At 39.1% G+C, this 21954-nt stretch overlaps 1 protein-coding gene and 1 long non-coding RNA gene across 2 annotated transcripts in view; one reads left to right on the top strand and one right to left on the bottom strand.

Moving 5' to 3' along the window:
* Positions 1–10904, top strand: part of LOC103099658 (uncharacterized) — a 123367-nt gene extending 112463 nt beyond the window's left edge. The window contains exon 5 of the long non-coding RNA XR_008916098.1: positions 10275–10904. This is a non-coding gene — a long non-coding RNA (uncharacterized LOC103099658). The remainder of the gene's footprint in view (positions 1–10274) is intronic.
* The window catches only part of SELP (selectin P), a 50763-nt gene that overhangs the window by 22684 nt on the left and 6125 nt on the right, over positions 1–21954 (bottom strand). Inside the window, exons 2-9 of the mRNA XM_007480741.3 lie at positions 16298–16367; positions 12507–12896; positions 10093–10200; positions 9118–9306; positions 7959–8144; positions 6832–7017; positions 5447–5632; positions 1769–1954 (exon numbers count right to left, since the gene is read on the bottom strand). Of these exons, the coding sequence (XP_007480803.2) occupies positions 1769–1954; positions 5447–5632; positions 6832–7017; positions 7959–8144; positions 9118–9306; positions 10093–10200; positions 12507–12896; positions 16298–16367 (1501 nt within the window). The remainder of the gene's footprint in view (positions 1–1768; positions 1955–5446; positions 5633–6831; positions 7018–7958; positions 8145–9117; positions 9307–10092; positions 10201–12506; positions 12897–16297; positions 16368–21954) is intronic.

Consider the following 21954-nt stretch of genomic DNA (forward strand, 5'->3'; position numbering starts at 1 on the left):
ATTCTGATAGCAGCAGCTAGGTTGGGAATGAGATAGGAAGTGGGAGGGACATCAATGAGTCAACAGTCTGGGTAAAGCAGCATCTCAACAGTTAGAGGGTTTCAAGCCCCTTTCCATTAACCTACCCAGTCTATCTCTTTAGAGTGTTCATAAGTCAGGGTAACAGCAAGAGGATTTAAAAGAAAAAATTTGTTAAGGGATAGTTCAGCCAGAATGAAACACAAAATTAAAAACAAAGGGGGAAAGATCACAGGAAATAGCAATAAATGGCAATCAGCTTGCACTGAGAATGCCCATGATATGTAGCAATGTCTTTTAAGCTTGGTACCCCCAAACTCAGGGGTTTCTCAGAAAACCGCTGGTGGCTGAAGCCATCTCTTACGGCTTCCCAGCCCATGCCTATAATTATCTTGTGTTGGGTCCTCCAGATGTTCATGTGCTATAGTGTAGGTTATAGGAATTGACCAAGAGAAGAGTATTGGTGGTAAGAGTTTATATTCTAGTTCTCTCAACTCTCAACCCATTCTTGAAACCATATAAGACCTGAGACCCTTTGACACCTAACAGAAGCACCATTGGTGCCTAAAGATCCATATTATTTGGTTTCACCCTAATACCATGTTCAATCATCATGACACTAAAAATTGACTTAGGGTATATATGTGTATAAGTGTGTGTGTATATGTGTTTGTATGTATCATTCAAGATTTGGGCTGAGAACTTTTTGGTCAATGGTTTGATCCAAATAAAAATAATTATAATAATGTCTTGTTTTTGTTTCTGTTTAGAACTCGACTAAACTATATTGAAATTAAGGATTCACACATAATCCCTGACCTCAGAAACTATCATTTAATCCAGACAAACCTAAAAAATGATTAATATTAACATAACAGTTTACCACAAACAACTAATGTATTTACTACTAGTGAAAGGAGAGGCAATAGTTTTGTTTAATGGAAAAAGCATCGAATTCAGAGAACCTGAGTTCAAATCGTGTCTTTGGTATTTATTAGACAAGTGGTCATGCATGGAAAAATCATCTAACTTACTGGACCTGTTTCTTCAACTGTAAAATGATGGGGTTGTACTAGATGGCCTTCAAATTCTCTTCTAACTTTAAAGCTATGATCCTGTGAGGGGTGGGTGCAGAATGAGAAATCATGGATAAAAAGAGTCAAGGTAGTTAATTAATATAATATATAAGGTTTGAGAAGATGTTGATTTAGAATATAGATTTCAAGAGACTTGAATTCTTGTGACAACTCTAATATGGAAAGACTGAAGCATATTGAAGTAGGCTTCCCTTTTCTTGTTGTCTTAGAATCCTTATTTACTAAACAAAGATAATTAAAAACACATCATATCTCCCAAAGGATGTTACAATATGTACAAAGTGCAATGGGCTACTTGAAGGTGCAATGAAGATTTAATCTCTTAGGCTGCTTTTCCTAGAAACAGGTTATGCCTCCATCTCCCTTCACTAGTTTCCTCTTTCTTTGTAATCTTCCAGAGTCCATCTCTCTGCAATATTTCCCACATTTTTGAGCATGTTTGCATCTCAGGGGCTATGACTTTTCCCTACCCTTCTACCACTACATCCCATAGTATTGAGCTATGGAGTACATTTCTTTCTGTCCTTCTCTGTGTCCTATCCTATGTAGGACCCGTGTGGCTATATCAGTCCATTCCTTAAGATACCAAACCGCTGATCATCCACCCATGTCTCAAATGTAAGCCTAGATGTTAGAAAAAGGAGCAACCTTACCTTCACATAGTAGTGGTAGAGAGCTCCACTCTCCAGTATCCAAACAACGCAGCTCTTCAGACTCACTTGGGACAAACCCTTCATCACATGTTAAGGTACAGGATGACTGGTACATGAAGTCTCCAAAAGGGTGAGAGCAGCTCAAATGTCCTTTGATGGGAGCCCTCAAATCCTGGCATTGCTTAGCTGAGAAAATAAAGAGAAAAAGGGAAGGAAAGAAGAGATGGGATGGGAAAGGAAGGGAAGAGAACAAGGAAGGAGGGAAGGGAGGAAGGGAAGGAGGGTGGGAGGGTTAGAGATAAGAGAAAAAGGAAAAAATGAAGGAAGGAATTCTTAAGTGCCTACTATGTGGCAGACACTGTGCTAAATGTGATCTCATTTGATCTCCACAACAACCCTGGGAGGTAGATATTATTATCTTATATTACTGATGAGAAAACTGAGACAGACAGAGTTTAAGAGACTTGTCCAAAATCACACAGCTAGTAAATATCCAAGACTGGGTTTGAACTCAGGTCTTCCTGACCCCAGGCCTGGCACTGAGCCACCTAGTTGTGGGGTAAACACAAAAGTGTTCATTGGTTTCTTAGCTCTTGATTCTCTTAAATGTCAAGTAGGAGTGACTAGGCAGCACCAGACTTGGAGTTATGTTAAGGAGGGTGAAAAGGAATGACAATCTGCATTGTGGGGAGGGAATGCCCACATTGATGTATTAAAAGATCTTCTAACATGTAAAAAGTGTTTTTTAGGAGGGTGTTAGGAAGTAGACACTCTAGGAAAGGCCAACTCATGTTTTGGGGGGATGGAGGAAACTTTGGGTACTTAGAAATAAGACTAACAGAGCACAAGGTCTAATAGAGTTTAACTTCTTAGTAGGGCTTCAAGCACTACCCAGGGCATTGCCTGGGTTCCTGCTGTCCAAGGACCAGCTTAGCCCAATGGAACCAGGGACAGCTCCTGAGTGATCCCTTCATTATTCATTATTCCTCCAGGTCTGAGTATTCCCTCATCCATGAGATTATCTTGCTTTTACTTATAGGAAAAAGGAAGAGAATTATATACATATATATGTATATATACATACATTGATTTAATTTATATAACTACTATGTGTCAGGCACTGTGCCAAGTCCCAAGGATACAAAGAGAAAGAAAGAACAGTCTCTGCTCAAGGACCTCACATTTCTAATAGAGAAGACAACATGAAAAAAATAAATACATATTAGATGTATATAGAGCTGATGAAAGGTAATCTTATAGGGGAAGGTATTAGCAGTTAAGGAGACAAGAAAAAAAGATTACTGAGCAATGAAAGCATCCTCAATATAAAAAATGGGGCACAGATCAAGAAATGGGAGGTAGTGTTCTCTCTCTCTCTCTCTCTCTCTCTCTCTCTCTCTCTCTCTCTCTCTCTTTCTGTGTGTGTGTGTGTGTGTGTGTGTGTGTGTGTGTGTGTGTGTGCGTATTGTGGGGAATTTAGGATTCTAGACCCACTTGAATAGATATTTAGAGTCAGAAGGAATCTCAGAGGTTTTCTAGTCTTCTAGTCTTATCTCTTTATTTTACTTGTGAGGAAGCTAGACACAAGGAAATTAAGGGACATGCCCCAAAGTCACATGGTAACAGAGATGGGATTTGAATCCCTTTCCCTATAGATGGAAGGTAGCTTTAGAGGAGAGTGGAATAGAAGGGGGGTGGAGACTGGAAAAGGCTTTCTGCCAAGTATGGTGCTTGAGTTGAGTCTTGAGAGAAGTCAGGGATTCAAACAAGTAGAAATATGGAAGAAAGTCATTCTAACCAAGAGGGGCAGTCCTTGAAAAGGCAAGAAATTGGGAGATAGTCCTCTATGAGAAAGAGTAAGGAGAGAAATATGGCTGAATTGTAAGTGGGGAGAGAGGAATAACATGTGAGAGTCCTGGAAAGAAAAGAAGCAGTCAGGTTGGGAAGACCTATTGAATAGAATAGTTTTTATTGTATCCTAAAGTAAGAGGATGAGATGATTAGATCTTAAGAAAAATCATTTTGACAATTTTGGAATGGGGAAATGCTTGAGGGATAGAATCCAATGAGAAACCTATTGTAATTGTCCAGATGGGAGGGGATGAGGGCTTAAGCTGGGGATAGTCATAGGATCAGATATAAAGGTATATATAGAAAATATGTGGGGAAAGGGGAGGGTAGATAACATGGTGGAGAGAGCACCAGGCCTGGAAACAGGAAGACCTGGGTTCAAGATACTTCCTAGCTGTGTGACAGTGGGTAGTCACTTTAACCCCAATTACCTAGTCCTTGCCATTCTTCTTTTTTAGAATTGATAATGATTATTAATTATTTAATTATTAATTGATACTAATGATAGTGTTTTTTAAGGATGTGGGAAGAGAAATGACAAGATTTTATAACTGATTGGATAGGTGAATAACAATTGATGAATCAAGGATGATACAGTAGTTGAGAATCTGAGTCAGAAAGGGGATTTTGAGCTATCCATGGTAAATGAAAAATTAGCTGCTTAAAAGTGAGGAGATATATTGAATAACTGAAATTCTATTGAGGACCTCAAAGATTTGTCTAAATATCATCTCACTACTGCTTATGATCTCCCATTAGGCCACATGCCATCCTTTGATGATGAATGATGACCACATAATTTCATTTTTAAAGCTGTGTAAACAGAAAGGTCATGTAAGTGACTCCAGGCATCATGGTAAGGGGCAAAATAAAGGAATGACAATATTATACTGATACCAAATCACTTCTGTATGGAGAACCAGTGGTGGTTGTTGTTCAATCATTTCAGTCGTGTCTTTCTCTTCATGACCGCATGAGTGGTGTTATTGGCAAAAATACTAGAGTGGTTTGCCATTTCCTTCTCTAGCTCATTTGACAGATGAGGAAATCAAGGCAAACAAAGTAAAGTGACTTGTCCAGGGTCACACAACTAGTAAGTGTCTGAGGCCATATTTGAACTCATGACAATGAGTCTTCCTGAGACCTGGCATTTTATCCACTGTGCCCATGAATATTAAATCTCATATTCCTAACTATGCCTTAGTTATTATTTCTATAAAACAGAACTGAAGATTCCTAATGACAGCCACAATATGTGTTTCAAAAGTATTTTACAGTTTGGTTGTCATAACTATTACATGAAGTGAGAGAAAGGCAGGAATAATTATCCCCATTTTATAGAAACTCAACAAAGGTTGAGACAAAGTCATAGAACTGTAGGGTGATAGGTCTAAAGTTGGAAGAGACCCTAAAGGTCCTCTGGTCATTCACTCTAACTGAGTCTCAGTTTACTCATCTATAAAATAGAGCTTATAACAGCACTCATTCCATAAAAGGTACTTTTCAAATCTTAAAGTGATCCATAAAATGCCAATGACATTTTTTTAAACCTTTACCTTCTTAGACTCGATATTAAGTATTGGCTCCAAGGCAGAAGAGTGATAAGGGATAGGTAATTGGAGTTAAATGACTTGCCCAGGATCACACAGCTAGGAAATGTCTAAGGCCATGATTGAACCCAGACACTCCTAGCTCCTGGCCTGGCTTCCTAACCACTGAGCAACTTAGCTGCCCCTGTCATCTACATTATTGTTATTATTGTTGTAATGGCAGGACGCTTCCATTCATTTAAGAAAAAAAAGACAAAACAAGAAAATTTCACTCTACCATGGCAAACTGGGACTGATTCTGTCCAAATTCCAGACAGGTCACACTTGGTGATCTCTGCTCCTTTTAGCACGAACCCTTTGTCACACTGGAATGAACATTCGGAGTTGAGCTGAAATTGTATTGGGTACGAGGAGCAGTTAAAGCTTCCGTGGGCAGGAACCTCCAGCGGATCACAGGTGATGGCTGATGGAAAAGACATCCACTGTTATAAGCTACTTCATTTGGTTTGACACCAATAAAAAACATTTATTATGTACCTTCTGCTTACAATGCACTGGGATCAATGCATTAATAATGAAAAGATCTGTGGTTTCATTGGTTTGGGAAATACCTTGGCATTCTTCCCTAACATTCGGAGTTACTAAGAATAAGATGAAGAAGTTTTTGTTCTCCTTCCTGTTTTGAGAATGATGAATCCCCCCCTCCCATCATAGTGGAGTTTAAGCACGTTCTTCCCATATACAACATGCTAGCTGGATATCTACGTTTGTGATAGTGACACAGAGCTTTCAGCCCCCCCCCCTGCCCCCACCTTAGAAGACAAATCTTAGATCTGGGAGTAGGTTCAGTTCATTTAGGAATAGCTTGGGCAGATAAAGGTGCCATTCATGAGACATTTCTTTGTGGATTGCACCTGGCTTTTGACATCTGGTTCTGAGACTTTTTAATATATCCCTTATTGAATATAAATAAATAAATCAATTCAACGAACATTTATTTATTCATTCATTCACTCATTCATTTAAAACTCTTATTTTCTGTCTTAGAATCAATACTGCATATTGGCTCCAAGGCAGAAGAGTGGTAAGGGCTAGGTAATTGGAGTTGTTTTTTTTTTTTTTGCCATGAGGATTTCCATTTATTTGTACAGTATTCCAGTGTGGGCTTTTCAAAGAATTAGAGGTTGGGAGCAGTTTGGGAGGTAGAGAAGGTGGTAAGGTGGTAAGGGCTAGGCAATGAGGGTTAAATGACTTGCCCAGGGTCACCCAGCTAGGAAATGTCTGAGGCCAAATTTGAACCCAGATCCTCTCAACTCCAGGTCACAGAACCTTTGCCCAGAACCACCTCGCTGCATCTCAACCCATATTTATAAAACATCTGCTATGGGAAAGGTGATAAGATTGCAAGATAAGACTTGATCTATCTTATGCAACTGACTTACAGTTTTAACTAATCTGTCTTCTTCTCAGTACAGCCTCCCACAGACCTATTCCCAAGAGCTAATGACCATGAATCCCTGCTCCAGCCTCCCCCCCCCCACCACTGCACTGTTACCAGTCCCTGCTGTAGCTGGATAATCTCCCATTCACTGGGGCCAGGAAGGTGGGGATGATGGGAAAACTTCTCAGATCCTACTTGGAGCTGCCGATCCAAAGACGTACCATGACAGATAGGCGTTGGTGATGTCCACTGGCCAGATGCCAAGCACTGGAGTGTCTCTAGGCCACTCATCCTATAAGTGGGTTGACAAGAGAATTCGCAGGTGGACTCATATGCAAAGGGAGCATGTGAGTGTATACAGTTCATGACACCTCCATCAGGGGCATTCAGGTTCGGGCACTGAACAGCTACGTGGAACAACCAAGAATAAAGAGGTCATTGCTGGGGAAAAAGAAAAACTGTACATTTAAGGAGAGAACAGAGGTGGAGTATCTCTCTATGAAGAGTAAGTCTATAGGTATAGAAACTAAAAGCAGTTGGCTAGTGTGCTGAACCTGGAGTCAGGAAGACCTGAGTTCAAATCTAGCCTTGAACACTCACTAGTGTGACCTTGGATGAGTCACCTAATCTCTTTTTGCCTTAGTTCCTGTAAAATTGGGGTCTTCATAGCATATTCCTTCCAAGGTTGTTGGGAGTTCCAAATGAGATAATAATTGTAGAGCACTTATGCAAACTTTTTTTTTTTATTAAAACCCTTACTTCCGTCTTGGAGTCAATACTGTGTATTGGCTCCAAGGCAGAAGAGTGGTAAGGGCTAGGCAATGGGGGTCAAGTGACTTGCCCAGGGTCACACAGCTGGGAAGTGTCTGAGGCCAGATTTGAACCTAGGACCTCCCGTCTCTAGGCCTGGCTCTCAATCCACTGAGCTACCCAGCTGCCCCTTATACAAACTGTAAATCAAAATATAAATGGTTGCTCTTATTACTAATTGGGGTAACTATTTAGTAGATTTGAGCCTTGAGTTCAAATTCTTCCCTGTAGTAGTGTGAAGTTTTTAGAACATTCAGCGACCCCTCCTCCCCATTTTCCCATATTCTGTTCCTGGATGCACTAGTTCTTGTACTTCTTATGTCTTGCCATGATATCCCAGGCTTTTGTCTTTCTAAAACCAGCTGCTGTCTCTCTGCCCCAGAGGACGACAAGATCCAAGGATGGGGCTGAGTGGCAGGTGGAAGCAGGTTCCAGCCATAGAAATCTTGCCTACACTCAACGATGCCACGCAGAGCTTGTCTCTGTGATCTGATGAGAGTAGTAGGCTATTACATCTCCACGGCTGGCTTAGACTCACCTTCACAGCGTGGCACAGGGGCTGTCCAGACTCCAAACACTGTACACCAAATCACTTCTACCCCTTTTAGTGTAAATCCCTCTTCACAGCTGAAACTACATCTGGACTGGCGATAGTTTTCCATTGAAGAATAAGGGCAGATCATCTTCCCCCGTTCAGGACTCTTCAAGGCTGGGCACCCAATGACTAAAGAAACAGCAATGGGTGAGAGATCAAGTGATGCAGGTCCCTTGAAAGTTACATACTGTTCTATTAACCTTGGGCACTTTGAAAGGAAATGGACAGATAAGTGCATGCATAGGCAGAGAAGATGCAAACTCCCTTTTTTATTTGCCTTTTAGAGACCATGGGTGGCTTGACATCAATTGTTATAATTCATTGATTCATCCAACAAATACCTAGTAAAATACCTTCCATGTATAGGGTGCTGATACAGATTATAAGAATTGAATTCAGAAAAGGTTCCTTTCTGCTTTAGCTCAATTTGAGCTTTTTAAACCATTACCTTCAGTCTTAGAATCAATACTAGGTATTGGTTCCAAGCAGAAGATCAGGAAGGGAGTGGCAATTCGGACTAAGTGACTTGCCCAAGGTATCAAGGAAGTGTCTGAGGTCAGATTTGAACTCAGGACCTCCTGTCTTCAGGCCTGGTGCTCTATGCACTGAGTCACCTAGTTGCACCAACTCCTTTCTCATTTATAGCTATAATTATTAATTGTGTATTTCCCTCCATTCTGACCTCTTTTATTTCCATCTCCCTCTTTCTAAATAAGAAGGTAGTAGATGAGAGGAATTTGCCAGACAGAAGTGAAATAGGCTGTTTCCCTACCTCGAGTCCAGGTTTTTTACTCTTCCTTCCTTTCCTTTTAATTTGTTTTGAAATGATCACATATCAAGGAATCTCCTTCTGAAATTTTTACTTGAGAATCCAAATTTATCCTTTATGAGACCCCACTAGAAGTCCAGGATGCTATCTAATTTCAGATGAGTATTTCTCTTACTGATTTGGAATATTGATCTTATGTAGTAAATTACCATCTGATGACTAGGTGGTCTGTAGACTAGACTCTTCTTATTCCTCCTGGTTTCATGGAGAAACCTCAGTCGCTTCCTAAGTTCCAGTTGTTCAGAAGGTGGGAAGTAAGTGGAAGATACATACCTGAGCACTCCGGGACTTCATCTGTCCATTCCCCAGAAGATGAACACTGCAGTAGGTCAGCCCCTTTCAGTCTATATCCTTCCATGCAGTAGAAGTTACATTTGGATTGGTAGGAGAACTTTCCCAGAGGATGGTTGCAGGTCATGAGCATATTGCTCGGGAAGTAGTCAAGTTCTTTACATTGTATAACTATAAGAAAACACAACATGAGCACTCCTCATGCTTGACTGAAAGATAATATAAAATTAGAACAGAGGAGCTACGTGGCATAATGGATAAAAAAGTTGGTTTCAGAATCAGGAAGACTTTTGACACATCTTGGACTAATGAATTAACTGCTCTGGGCTATAGGCAGTGATCTAAGAATATAATTCAAAGAACAATAGTGGACATGCATAGGGAGGGAATTGCTTCACTAGGAAGTAACTTACAATATACTAAAATCTTGTGCTCAATACAAAAAAAATATCAGGACTATTTGATTCTCATTGACCTTCAACCACAGCTTGTAGACCTGCTGTACACATTTTCTTGGCCTCATAATTTTTTTTAAAATCACCATTTCAAGATGTATTATGGGCCATTACCTCAGAAATGAGTAAAATTAGCTTGAAGGTTTAAAAAATTCATTAGTTTATTTGTTACCTTAAAATACCCAGTTAACTCTCTCCCTCCCTTACCTCCTCCCATGATAAATTTGATCTCCTTCATTTGCTTCCTTTGTTTTTCCTTTTTCCTTTTGTCTTTCTTGATCTACCTCTTCAAGTCACAGAGAGATATTAGAAGGAAATATCTTTAGTAACTGGAAAATATTCCGCTTGTTTGAGTATTGAGTATCTATTTTGCAGCCCTGAGCCCAGTCATCCTGTTTATTGGTAGTTTTCCATCACCAACGACTTCGTGGTATTTTGCCTATCATTGCTATGTACGAGGTGAAAATGGATGGAATAGAATTCAGTGGAACATTCTCCTTACCGTATTCGCATTCCTGTCCATAAAATCCTGGGAAGCAGGAGCAGGTGTAGTTCCCAATAGTTTCAATACACTCTCCATGCTGATTGCAGGATGAAGGTTTACAGGAGGCTATGTGGGTACAGGCAGGTTAGACTCATTGGCACTTGTGAAAGAAATATTAAAAAGTATATTCTTAATTCCAGGAGCCTGTGACACAAGAATTGCATTGATGGGATTGACTCATCCTGTATAGTCATAACTGAGGGATAGAGTGGAATCCAGAGATCCAACAACCCCGTGTGGAGTCGCACCAAAAGTCTGCCAGAGAATAAAGACTATACTGAATGAAATAAATAGCAGTTTTCAAACAAAACTATTTTTAATCTTGGCCTACTCCAGAAAGATGTTGGAAAAAAAAATGAATGACCAGACAATCTAAACAATAACTTCACTCTCAAAGCCTAGGAAGTTTTATCTCCCCTCTTCTCCATTCCTCTGATGATCCCACAAAGAAAAACCATCATTTATTTCCATTTGACTGTGTACAACAGGGTATTTGGTCTTAGGGTCCTATTCTGTGACTGTTGAAAGAGAGTGCAAGTTCTAGAACACCAGGTAGTCTTATTCTTTTTTTTAAATCAAGGATAGTTTTCAAGTTGGGGTTTGGGATTTCTGTGAGCCCCTTCCCTGCTCCAAGTGACAGTAGCTGTGGTAATTGGAAAACAAGGTTGAAAGAAAAGAGTGTATTTGATCTGAATATAATATGATGCTGGTAGACAGGACTTGGGTTCAAATTTTCTCTCTGATACTAGATTGTGACCATGGGTAAACTTCTTTACCTATTGGGTATCAGTGTCCTCATCTATAAAATGAAGGGGTTGGACTAATCTACTTAGAAGTACCCTTCCGATTCTAAATTGGTACCCATGTTCTATGAATGTTTTACACTTTTTCTGAAGCTCTGTTTCCTTATTTATAAAATGGGGTAAGAAAATTCACACAATTTCTCAAGCTTTTTATGGAAAAAGTTCTTTGTAAATTTCCAAGTTCTGTATAAATGTGAGCCACTGCTCCTAAGTCTGAAATGCTACTGCCATCCCTTGGATATGGTCCCTCCCCTCACTTCAGACAACATTAGGTATATATTCTATTTGAGAGCAAACACTGTTCCTTCTCCCAGAAATGGATGTAACTTAGTACCCAGACCAAAAAAACGTTGCTAGGTCTCATGGTCATCTGTTGGGAATTGCCAACAAGCAAAGGAGCCAATAATACCATATTAGTAATAGTGTTCTTATTTCAAGCCCATGACAAATATGTTGTACGGAGATGATAAAAGAGATCAAATAAGATATTTAAAACATAATGTAGTTTGGAGGGGAAGTGTAGGTTTAGGAGGTGGCCCAGGGTTCTGAGCTCACCAAACTCTGAGACTATGACTAATTTTAATAGATAAATAGGTTGGATAAGTGAGTAGAACTGGATGTGAACTGAACTTCAGTCATACCTTCCTGTGGCCTGAGGTCTCCTGAGTAATGGAGATGGTGGTTGGGAACTGGGATGGTTTAAAAGAAGGAACAGACAATGTTGGGATTTCTTTAGTAGGATATTAATTGGGAGTAGTTCGGGATTGTGCTGGCCCCAGTCATTTTCATACTTCATCTTTACCAAATATTTGTTCATTCTAAGGAAGCAGGGAGTGAAATTCTCAGCAAGAAGTCTATGAAGTCAAATAAGGAGAAATCTCTTCCAGCTGAGGAACTCAAAGTAGGCTTCATGTAGGAGATGACAGTTGGCCTGGGGCCTCAAGGATGGATAGGATGTCAACGGGTGGAGCTGGTAGGGGATATTAGAAAGGGATGGATAGAAAAGGACATTATGAGTGTGAGGAATAGTGTGAGAAGAGGTTTGGAGGCAGGAAATCATGATATCTTAACGATCCTGGGTTCCTCTTGGTCACAAAATTATAGAGGTTCTTTGGCCCATCTCCTCTCCAAGTAGGACCATCCCTTGTCTCTTTCAGACTGACAGCTACCTATTCAATTATTAAGTATTTCTAAGGAGAAAGAAGGGGCCTGCTGCATTTCTCTTTTGTAGTCTAATTCAAAACTTTAATATCTAAGAAATTTTCTTCTGTGATTCCCTTTTACTACAGTATCCACTCATTTTTGCTAATTCTTTCTCCACTGATGATAGTCAAAAGCAGGGCACTATCCACCAAATCTAATCTTTCATAGCTGTTCAAGAAGTCTTTACAGCACCATTAAACCATTCATCTCAAACAATTATAATTTTATATACCTGTGGCTTATCTTCCTAACCAGTTTATATACTTCTTATGGGCAGGGTTCATGTTTAATACTAGTTTCAAGGAACAAGTTTTTTTTTTTTTTTAATCCAACAAACCAGAATTTATAAGAAAAAGAAATCATTACCCTGGTAGCACAATGCCCTTTTTCTTTTCATACATGGTTCATCATTCCACTTCCCAGGGGAAGAAGGACTCTTGATGTAGATTTCCACACAGTCCTGGTCATTCCTCTTGTTGTTGGGTTCATTTTCTGCCCAGTTCTCAGCCTCTTTGGTGAGGGTCCGGTTGGTCCCCACCCAGGTCCAAATATTATTGATTTTCCGGATCCCAATCCAGTAATAATGAGGGTAGTAGGGCAAAAAATTATTGAGGTATGCAATTTCATTTTGGTTCTGAATGGCCACTAAGTCTGTATAAAAAGTCTTACAAAATTTTCGAGAAGCATTCCATGAATATGCTTTCTGATCACTGTAATGGTATGTCCAGCTTTCCACTTGTACCTGAGAAATCAGAGCTGATATAAAGAAGTGGGACAAGCAGATTCATATATTTAAAGGGGGGAAGAGAACAATAAATACAAACACAGACACATACCCAGAAACTAGTAGAGACTGTCAATAGAATTTATGTCCAGAAGATTAATAATCAAAACCTCTATAACTATCACACATCCACACATACCCCACAGACAACTTGAAGAAAAATCATTATACTTTTTTGAAAAAGCAACCAATGCACAATTAAAACTTTGAGGGTTACCCTCAGCCCATGGAAGATCAGAGTTTAAGGTCTGCCTTTGAGACAGATCTGCTCTGTGGACTTGGGCAAGTCATTTAACCCCAAAGAAACCCTCTATGACTAGAAGATGCAGTGACAATGACAACCTGCATTTTTAAGGGAGTTCCTAGACCTAGAAGTTCCCTATATCAATGAAATCCTATTCTTTCTTGTCCTGCTAAGTTAAGAAAATACAAACATATAACTTTCTTACATTTGCAGTCAGTCAATAAACATTTATTAATGCCTACTGTGTGCTAAGCACTGGAAATACAAAAAGAGACAAAAGACAGTGCCTGCCTTCAAGGAGCTCATGACTGAGTAGGGGAAGCAAAAAGCAAACAAATCTATAAAAACAAATTATATGCAAAATAAATAGGAAATAAGGAAAAAGGCTATTAGAAGCAAGAGAGTCTGGGAAAGGTTTCCTATAGAAGATATTTTGTTATTGTTCTTTACTTGTATTTTATGATTGCTACTTCCTGTTCATTTACAGATAAGGAAACTGAGGCAAACAAAGTTAAATTACTTGCCCAAGGCCACACAGCTAGTAAGTATTTGAGGCCAGTTTTGAACTCAGGTCCTTCTGACTCAAAAGTATCTGAACAGTTTTGAACCTGTATTGGCGAGTTATTCTATCTATTTTTATAACTCACTAATTTATTTTTACAAAACCCAGCACTCTATCCACTGAACAACCTATTTGCCCCCAGACAGGATTTTAGTTGGGACTTATGAAGAAGTCAAAGAAGTCAGTAGGTAAAGATGAGTATTCAAATTCATAGAGTTCATCCAAGAAATTTAATTGCCGAAAAAGTAATAAAGAGGTGCAGCTAGGTATGCAGACCTGGAATCTGGGGGAGTTGGGTTCAAATTTGACTTCAGAGACTTCCTAGCTGCATGACCCTGGGCAAGTCACTTAACCCTGTTTGCCTAATCCTTGCCCTTCTGTCTTAGAATTGTTATGAAGACAGAAAGAAAGGGTGTTTTAAAAAAAAGTGTGTGGGGGTGATCAGCATATTTTATTACAATTTCTTCTCTTGGGGGATGTTACATAATAATAGTAGCTACCATTTCTACAACCCTTCGAGGCTTGCAAAGCATTTGAAATATATTATTTCATTTAATCCTCACAAGAGATTCAGTGATTTGCCCAGGGTCGTATAGTTAATATAAGTGCCGGAGGCTGGAAAATTATTTAGGTCTTTCTATCTCCAAATCCAGCACTCTATCCACTCATTATACAATCTATTTCTCATCAGAAATGTCCACCAAGTCAAAGCAATCCCTCTCGCCCCATATTTCTCACTCTAGCCTTTTGGACCTTCCCAATGCCCTATTATTGTTGTTCAATCATGTCTTAGTCTTTGTGACCCCATTCTGGGTTACCTTGGCAAAGGTACTGGAGGGGGCCAAGGGGCTTCTCATCACTTAATTTGTACTCTCTACATAAATGTGATAGCCAGAATTGATGCAACATTTTATCCAAGGGGACCTATATAGGTGAGATGGACTGGAGATGGGAAAGTTTGCATTCCAAGGCAGGAAGCTAAATAATTTCATATTAGTAAATTGCCTACGTGATGTAAAATAAATGAATCTTTGAATGAACTTTGGACCTTAGAAATCATTTAATCCTCCCCATTCCTGTCCATAATAGTTATGGAGCTACTGAATCCTGGTGAGATTCAATGGATCCATTGGTTTCTAAATAGCTCCCTACCATCCCTTGGTTACGATTTCTCCCCTTGCTTCTGAAAACATTAAGCATGTATTTTTTTTTGAAGGAAACACCTGGGTGCAGACACTGTTCCTTCCCCTAGAAATGGACTGTAGCTCAATACCTAGGCCAAAAAAGAGTTGCTAGGGCTCATGGTCATCTGTTGGTAATCTCAGGTATAGACAAGCAAAAAAGGCTTACTCAAGCCAACAACGACATATTTATAGCCTTACCCTTATTCCAAACCCATGCCAAATATGTTCTGTGGAGGTAATAAATGTTGTGTGGAGTCAATAATAATTCTAAATATGTCCAAAGAAACATGGGTTTAAATATCAGAGTCAGGACTAGAACTCAGGTCTTGTGGTTCTGAGTTCAGTGCTATTTTCAGTAGATTAATCTGCTTTTCTTGGGGAAAATCATTTAACTTTCTGCATAATATTTCCTCATCTGTAAGAGGTGAACTTGTCTGATCCCTCCTGATCCTTAGAAGATCTGGGGGGTAGGAGTGTAATCAGATGAGGTGAGGACTGACGACAGGACTTCGGCACGTCTAAAGTGCCTTGCAAGTTACTAGTTTGTGTTCAGTGGGACAGAAGAGGAAGGCTCCCTCTGGAAAAGGGAAACAATGAAAGTAATCAGGCCTGGAAACAGCTCCTTTTCCTGTTTATAAGGCTTCTTTCCAGGCAGCACCAACCCCTCGGGTCATCACTGTGTTTAGCCAGGTTTGGGCTCCTTCTTAAGTTCACACTTCTGCAATACAAGCACAGACCTGAGGGTTCACTAACACAAGCCCCAACATGGCAGCACAATTTCATAAAGATTATTGTGGCTTATATATATATATATATTTATATATATATATATATATGCATATATATATATGGAGAGAGAGAGACACAGACACAGAAAAAGAAACAGAGTTTAGTTATATTTTACCATTTCTTTCCCCAGCCCTTTTTACAGATGAGGAAATTGAGGCAAATAGTGTTAAAGTGACTTGCCTAGGGTCACACAATTAGTCAGTGTTTGAGAAAAGATTTGAATTCAGGTCTTCCTCAGTGTGTGTGTCCTCCAGAAATCTTTGCCTGTATCATTTCCTCTTTTTTTAAAACCCTTACCTTCTGTCTTAGAGTCAAAACTACGTATTGGTTCCAAGGCAGAAGAGTGGTAAGGGCAAGGCAATGGGGGTCAAGTGGCTTGCCCAGGGTCACACAGCTGGGAAGTGTCTGAGGTCACATTTGAACCCAGAACCTCCTGTCTCTAGACCTGGCTCTCAATCCATTGAGCTACCCAGCTGTCCTCCTATCATTTCCTCTTGAAGCAATTCTCTCCCACTTTTTTGAATTCTCCCACTTGACTCCAGGTTTAGCCCCCAAAATGTTCATGGCTTGAGAAAAATCAGTGCTAAAACTTACCAGAAATCAAGGCAGTGCCAAATATCGTCCTCTGAAATCTTATATGCCAGTAGGCTTCTAGATAGCAAACCTGAAAGCAAAAACTTCCCTTTAGGTTACTTATTCAATCAACAACAGTCAGTTTACAGTTGATCTCTTGACACTTTTAAGAAGCATGAGACAAATACAGGTCCAGTTAGTCCCATTTAGCCCAGTTCATTCTCAGTATTTTCAAGAGTTCAAATTAACAATGAGTGGAGAGTGGGGAGAGATAGTATGGAGTAGTGGATACTATATAGGACTGGGAATTTTGAAGACCTGGGTTCAGATTTCACTTCTGATATCCTTTGACTGTTTGACTGCTGCTAAGATTCAACTTCTTGAACTTTAGTTTCCATGTTTGCAAATGAGGGATAATAATACTGCAGTGCCTGTTTTTAAAAAAGCTATAGAAAGCCTTAGACCTTTCCCAACTGTGTGACCCTGGGCAAGTCACTTGACCCCCATTGCCTATCCCTTACCACTCTTCAGCCTTGGAGCCAATATACAGTATTGACTCCAAGATGGAAGGTCAGGGCTTTAAAAAAAAAAAAAGCTATAAAAAGTATTTGGAAAACCTTTAAGTAAGAGGCAGTGTGACACACAGAAGAGAAAGCTGACCTCTTAGTTAGAAGTCTTGAATTCAAGTGCTGCTTCAGACAGGTACTAGCTGCATGAATCACTGAACCTTAGAACCTCAGACAACTTGATTATACAGAAAGTACAGAACAGCATTGATCTGAATGGGCAATTACCAAGTCCACGTTCATATACTAAGCATGTTCGGTCTTGGGTTAGGTGTTAGAGAAAAAGAAAAGCAAAGTTAGTCTCAGTCCTAAAAGAGCTCACAGGTGACAGCACATGAATGGATAGAAACAAGATATATATATATATATATATATATATATATATATATATATATATATATATATATATAGGATAAATTGGAAACACTCTTAAAAGGAAAGCTCTAGCATCAAAGGTGGAAGGATTTTTTTCACTGGGAGCTCCTTATACTAAAAATATCACAGTTCTAGTCCAAATTAATGTGCTCTATTAATGTTATGATTGTAGAAATTATTATCATTCATGACAATAATAATGTTACCATAGATATATGATAATGATGATGGCGACAATGAATAACAATGAAAATAACAAAGTGCTCTCTTCTCTGCCTCATTCTTGGATTTTATTCTTGAAAACTGGGCTTGATAACACCAGTGAAGAAAAGATTGTTGGCTGGTAGTTTCCATGACTTGTCTTAATGCTCCTTTCTTCCATTGCTTAAGAAGTGACTTAAGTAACTTAAGAAAGTTAGTAAAGGCATCTTCAGAGACAGCCTCAGTCCTCTTGTGGGACTGGCTAACGTAGGACCTTCCGTCTCTACGCCTGTCCCTGATATCCATCGTATTGAAAATTAGGACCATTGAGAATCACGAACAAGCATGGTGGACTACCCGGGAATGTCCCCACCATGTGCTATAATATTATTTGTAAGGTATTTGGTTCTGATTTACAGGAACTCTCCATCGCTCTTCCTACTGCCTTCTGACACCACGCTTCTGAGATGGCCAATTGAAGCCATCTAGGTGGGGTTATTTCTCTTGCCTTTCCCCTGCCAGTCTCCTGGGCTGGTTGTTTTTGCTACACTGAAAATTATGGCAGTTTCCCTCTTGGTCTTGCTGTTGTGGCCTATGAGGCAGATAAGTTACATGTTTCCAGAAGTTTAAGTCTGGAGCAGGACTTCTTAATGTGGACTCCCAAGATGTCCGTGGAGAAATTACATGAACTTGGATGAGAGGCATATTGCATTTTTATTTTCATTAACTTTTGATTTCTTGTGTAATCCTCTCTATTTCATTTTATGCATTTAAAGACATTGGTCTCAGAAGAGGTCCCTAGGCTTCCCCAAATGGCTAGAAAGGTCCATGTCTTTTTTTTTTTAAGCAAAAACAACAAAAGCATTAGTTTCTTTGCAATACTATGTATGTTATTTTCTTCTTTGGAAAACTATTATTCTGAGGAGTCCATAGACTTCACCAAATAGTTAAAGGAGACCGTGGTATAATAAGTAAGGAAGCCTTGGTATGTGCTGTGCTGGTGTGTTATCTGATGTCCATGAGAACTGTGCATAGAGAAGACTGGACATAGACGCTCTAGACTTAGAAAGGACCCAAGAAATCATCTAGCCCCCCTTTCTCTCCACTTTATGGATGGGGAAATTCAAGCCGAGGGAAATGAATGAGTTGCTCAATATGAGATAGTCTATAAAGTAGCAAAGCCAAGATTTATACTCAAATCCAATGTCATTTCCATTACACTTCATTACATACTGATGGGTTCAATTTTAGTATAGGCTCATCAATTACTCACAAAGGTATGCTGGTAAATATTTAATAACAGACTCTCCAGAAAAAAAAAGAAATTGTGCCTATAACACACTTTTAAATTTAATCATCATTATTAATATTTTCTCCATCATTTCCGTAAGTTTGTATAATCAACAAAATAAAAAATCAAACATTGATCTGTAGCATTTGTCAATTTCTGAAATGTAAATGCTCACAATTAAAATTTAACTATTGGCTCTTAGAAGTCTGAGTGGGCTCCAGCATACCTCTAGTTACAAATGAAGAAAAACTTTTCAGAGGACAGCTGGATAGTTCAGTGGATGGAGAGCCAGACCTAGAGACAGGAGGTCCTAAGTTCATATCTGGCCTTGGACACTTCTCAGCTGTGTGACCCTGGGCAAGTCATTTAACCCCCATTGCCTAGCCCTTACTACTCTTCTGCCTTGGAAACAATACATAGTACTGACTCCAAGACAGAAGGTAAGGGTTTTAAAATTTAAAAAAAAAAACTTTTCTGAGGCCCCAGAAGCACCCTTGGCCATCCATTTTGCATATGATTACAAGGGGCAGCCAACAAGAATGTGTTAGGCTAAACTAATATTGGAAACTGTCAAGTTTCCAACTGCTCAGAGTATATAAGTTGAGCTAAAAGTTCTTTAAAAGAACTGTGTCAAGCAAAGGTTATATATTTGCATTTAAGGATTTCCTATTAATAGTTCAGATAAGGATTTATCATATTTTTATAACTTGGAGCCTGAGCTCTATCTTGACCTCTGATTTTCTGTCAGGTTCTGGGCATATTAAATTGTTTTGATTAATAATGTTGGTTTGTTTCACAGGAAACTTAGAGATGGGAATTTCCTCAATGGTGACTTATCTTCCTCCGAGTTCTCTCACTTTGTTATTATTGGGTTGTTTTTACCAGTGCTAATTATAATCATTTTCTGTACACAGTACCCAAGAAAAAAAGTGACAGGCATTATATAGATCATAAGTTTAGGGTAAGGAAATATCTAATGTTCTTTGATTGAAAAAAATTTAATTAAATTTTTTACTGTTTTGGAAGTAATTGAGAGGCAATGTAGTGTTGAATAAAGAAGACTTAGATGAAAGTACCATTTTAAAATGGATATCAATAATCAATATATATTTATAGACTTATATTTATACATACATATATAAACTTATTCATATATATAATACACACACACACATATAAAATGAGGTAGCAAAGGATAGATAGAATGCTGGATTTGGAGCCAGGAAAACCTGAGTTCAAATTCTGCCTCAGGCATTTTCTGGCTTCTGACAAAGGACAAGTAACTCAGGGTTTCTGGATCTCAGTTTCTTTATCTATAAATTGAAGGGGTTAGACTCAAGGTCTTTGACATCCATTCAGCTCTAAATCTATGATCCTATGGTCCTGATCTTTATGGAGTTTATAATCCAGTGTCAGCTTAATTCTACCTTAAATTTAGCTAACAGTCACTCTGGTAACTGTCTCCTGACATGGTCCTAGACAGGGCTTTTGTGGTTGGGAATAAAGCCAGACCAAGATACAGTGACACTGTCATGGGCAACATTTTGGATACTTTGTAGATTTCCTCCCGTACTCCCCTCACCCTGCCCTCATTTTATATTTATTTATTTTTTAATTTAGAATATTTTTCCATGGTTACATGATTCATGTTCTTTCCCTCCCATTTTCCCTCCTCCCTCCTGGAGCTGACAAGTAGTTCCACTGGATTATACATGTATCATTGTTCAAAACCTGCTTCCATGTTATTCATATTTGGAGTAGAGCGATCTTTTAATCCTGCCCTCATTTAAAAAAAAAAAGCAAAAAAATATCAAGTTACTTTGGCATCTTGCCTTCAGAAACTTGTCCCCTGGAGTCTCCAACTTTATTATTAATTTATATTCCACCTTTCCTTCTTGCTGCCTCTTTCCCTCAACTTCAAGTTTTGGAGTGATGGGACAGTACAAAGCATACATCCCATCTTTATACTCTCCCCAATTTCATTAGGAGGCCATTCCCTGTACTTCCTTCCAGTAAAATGGGAATAAGAAGGAATGAGTCCATCTTTTAAGACCAGAGGATTATAAAATACACTTTGACGAGTCATAAGATTTACTGCCCAAAGGGATATTAAAGATGATTTCGGCCAACCACCTCAATGTTCAGATGAAGAAATTGAGGCTCCAAAATAAAATGGTTTTGCTCAAAGTCTGGGACTCCTGTTGTTTAACTTCAGGAGCTGGGATACATCATTTCCTCTAAGATACATTTTTGGTATCTGAAGACCATGGAAGAGTGAAAACATTTGTGTTTCAAGCAATTAATCTAAGAAGGATGCCTTTGGCCTTTGTTGATTAGCAAACACATCCATATCCCCCAGTGTGTGACTCCTGAAAGTTTAGAGGATTCAGCCCAAGTATTTTATAGAACTTCAGAGCAGTGGTTCTCAAAGGGTGGTCCCCAGAAGTCCCCAAGACTCTATTAGGGAGATCTTGAAGTCAAAGCTATTTTTATAATAATACAAAGATGCTTTCATACATTTCCAATGTATTAGTAATACAAATTAGTAAAAGTAATGAATATATTTCTGATTAAACCAGCTCTCTCTGAGGGATCCTTAATTGTTTTAATGGGTTTAAGAAGTCTTGAAATATTTGATGTCACCCTGGAGGAGGGTGGGAGAGTCACAGTGGGTGTCTGCCAGGTGAGGTACTCCACTGAGCCTGAAGTCTTAGATTTCAAGAAGGAAGGTGTTATGAATCGGGATACTGGGGACTGTAGGAGTTTGAGTTGAACCCCCATCCTCTTATAATACTAGCTGAGAATGTTGAGAGCAAAGAAGTTATGAATAGATCTGAATCAGTTTGAGTTAATTTTGTCCCCAGATGGATTGATTTCAGACCCACTTTTGGGTCTTTTGCGCAAGTACCATATGATGGCAGCTATCTATAGCCTAGGGGCAGTTAAGTGATGCAGGGGGTGGAGTGCCAGGCCTCAGTTCAAGAAGACTCATCTTCATGAGTTCAAATCTGGCCTCAGACACTTATTATCTCTGTGACTCTGGGCAAGTCATTTCATACCCTTTCTCTCGGTTTCTCATCTGTTAAATGAGCTGGAGAAGAAAAAGACAAATCACTCAAATATTTTTGCTAGAAAAGAAGAAAAAAACTCAATTTGAGTCATTAAGAGTCAAACGTGCCTGACACGTCTAACCATATAAAATCATCTTTAGGACTTTGACAAGGAGGTCTTAAGATTCCAGGAAA

This window comes from Monodelphis domestica, chromosome 2 (genome assembly GCF_027887165.1).
Source record: "Monodelphis domestica isolate mMonDom1 chromosome 2, mMonDom1.pri, whole genome shotgun sequence".
Classification (NCBI taxonomy): Eukaryota; Metazoa; Chordata; class Mammalia; order Didelphimorphia; family Didelphidae; genus Monodelphis; species Monodelphis domestica.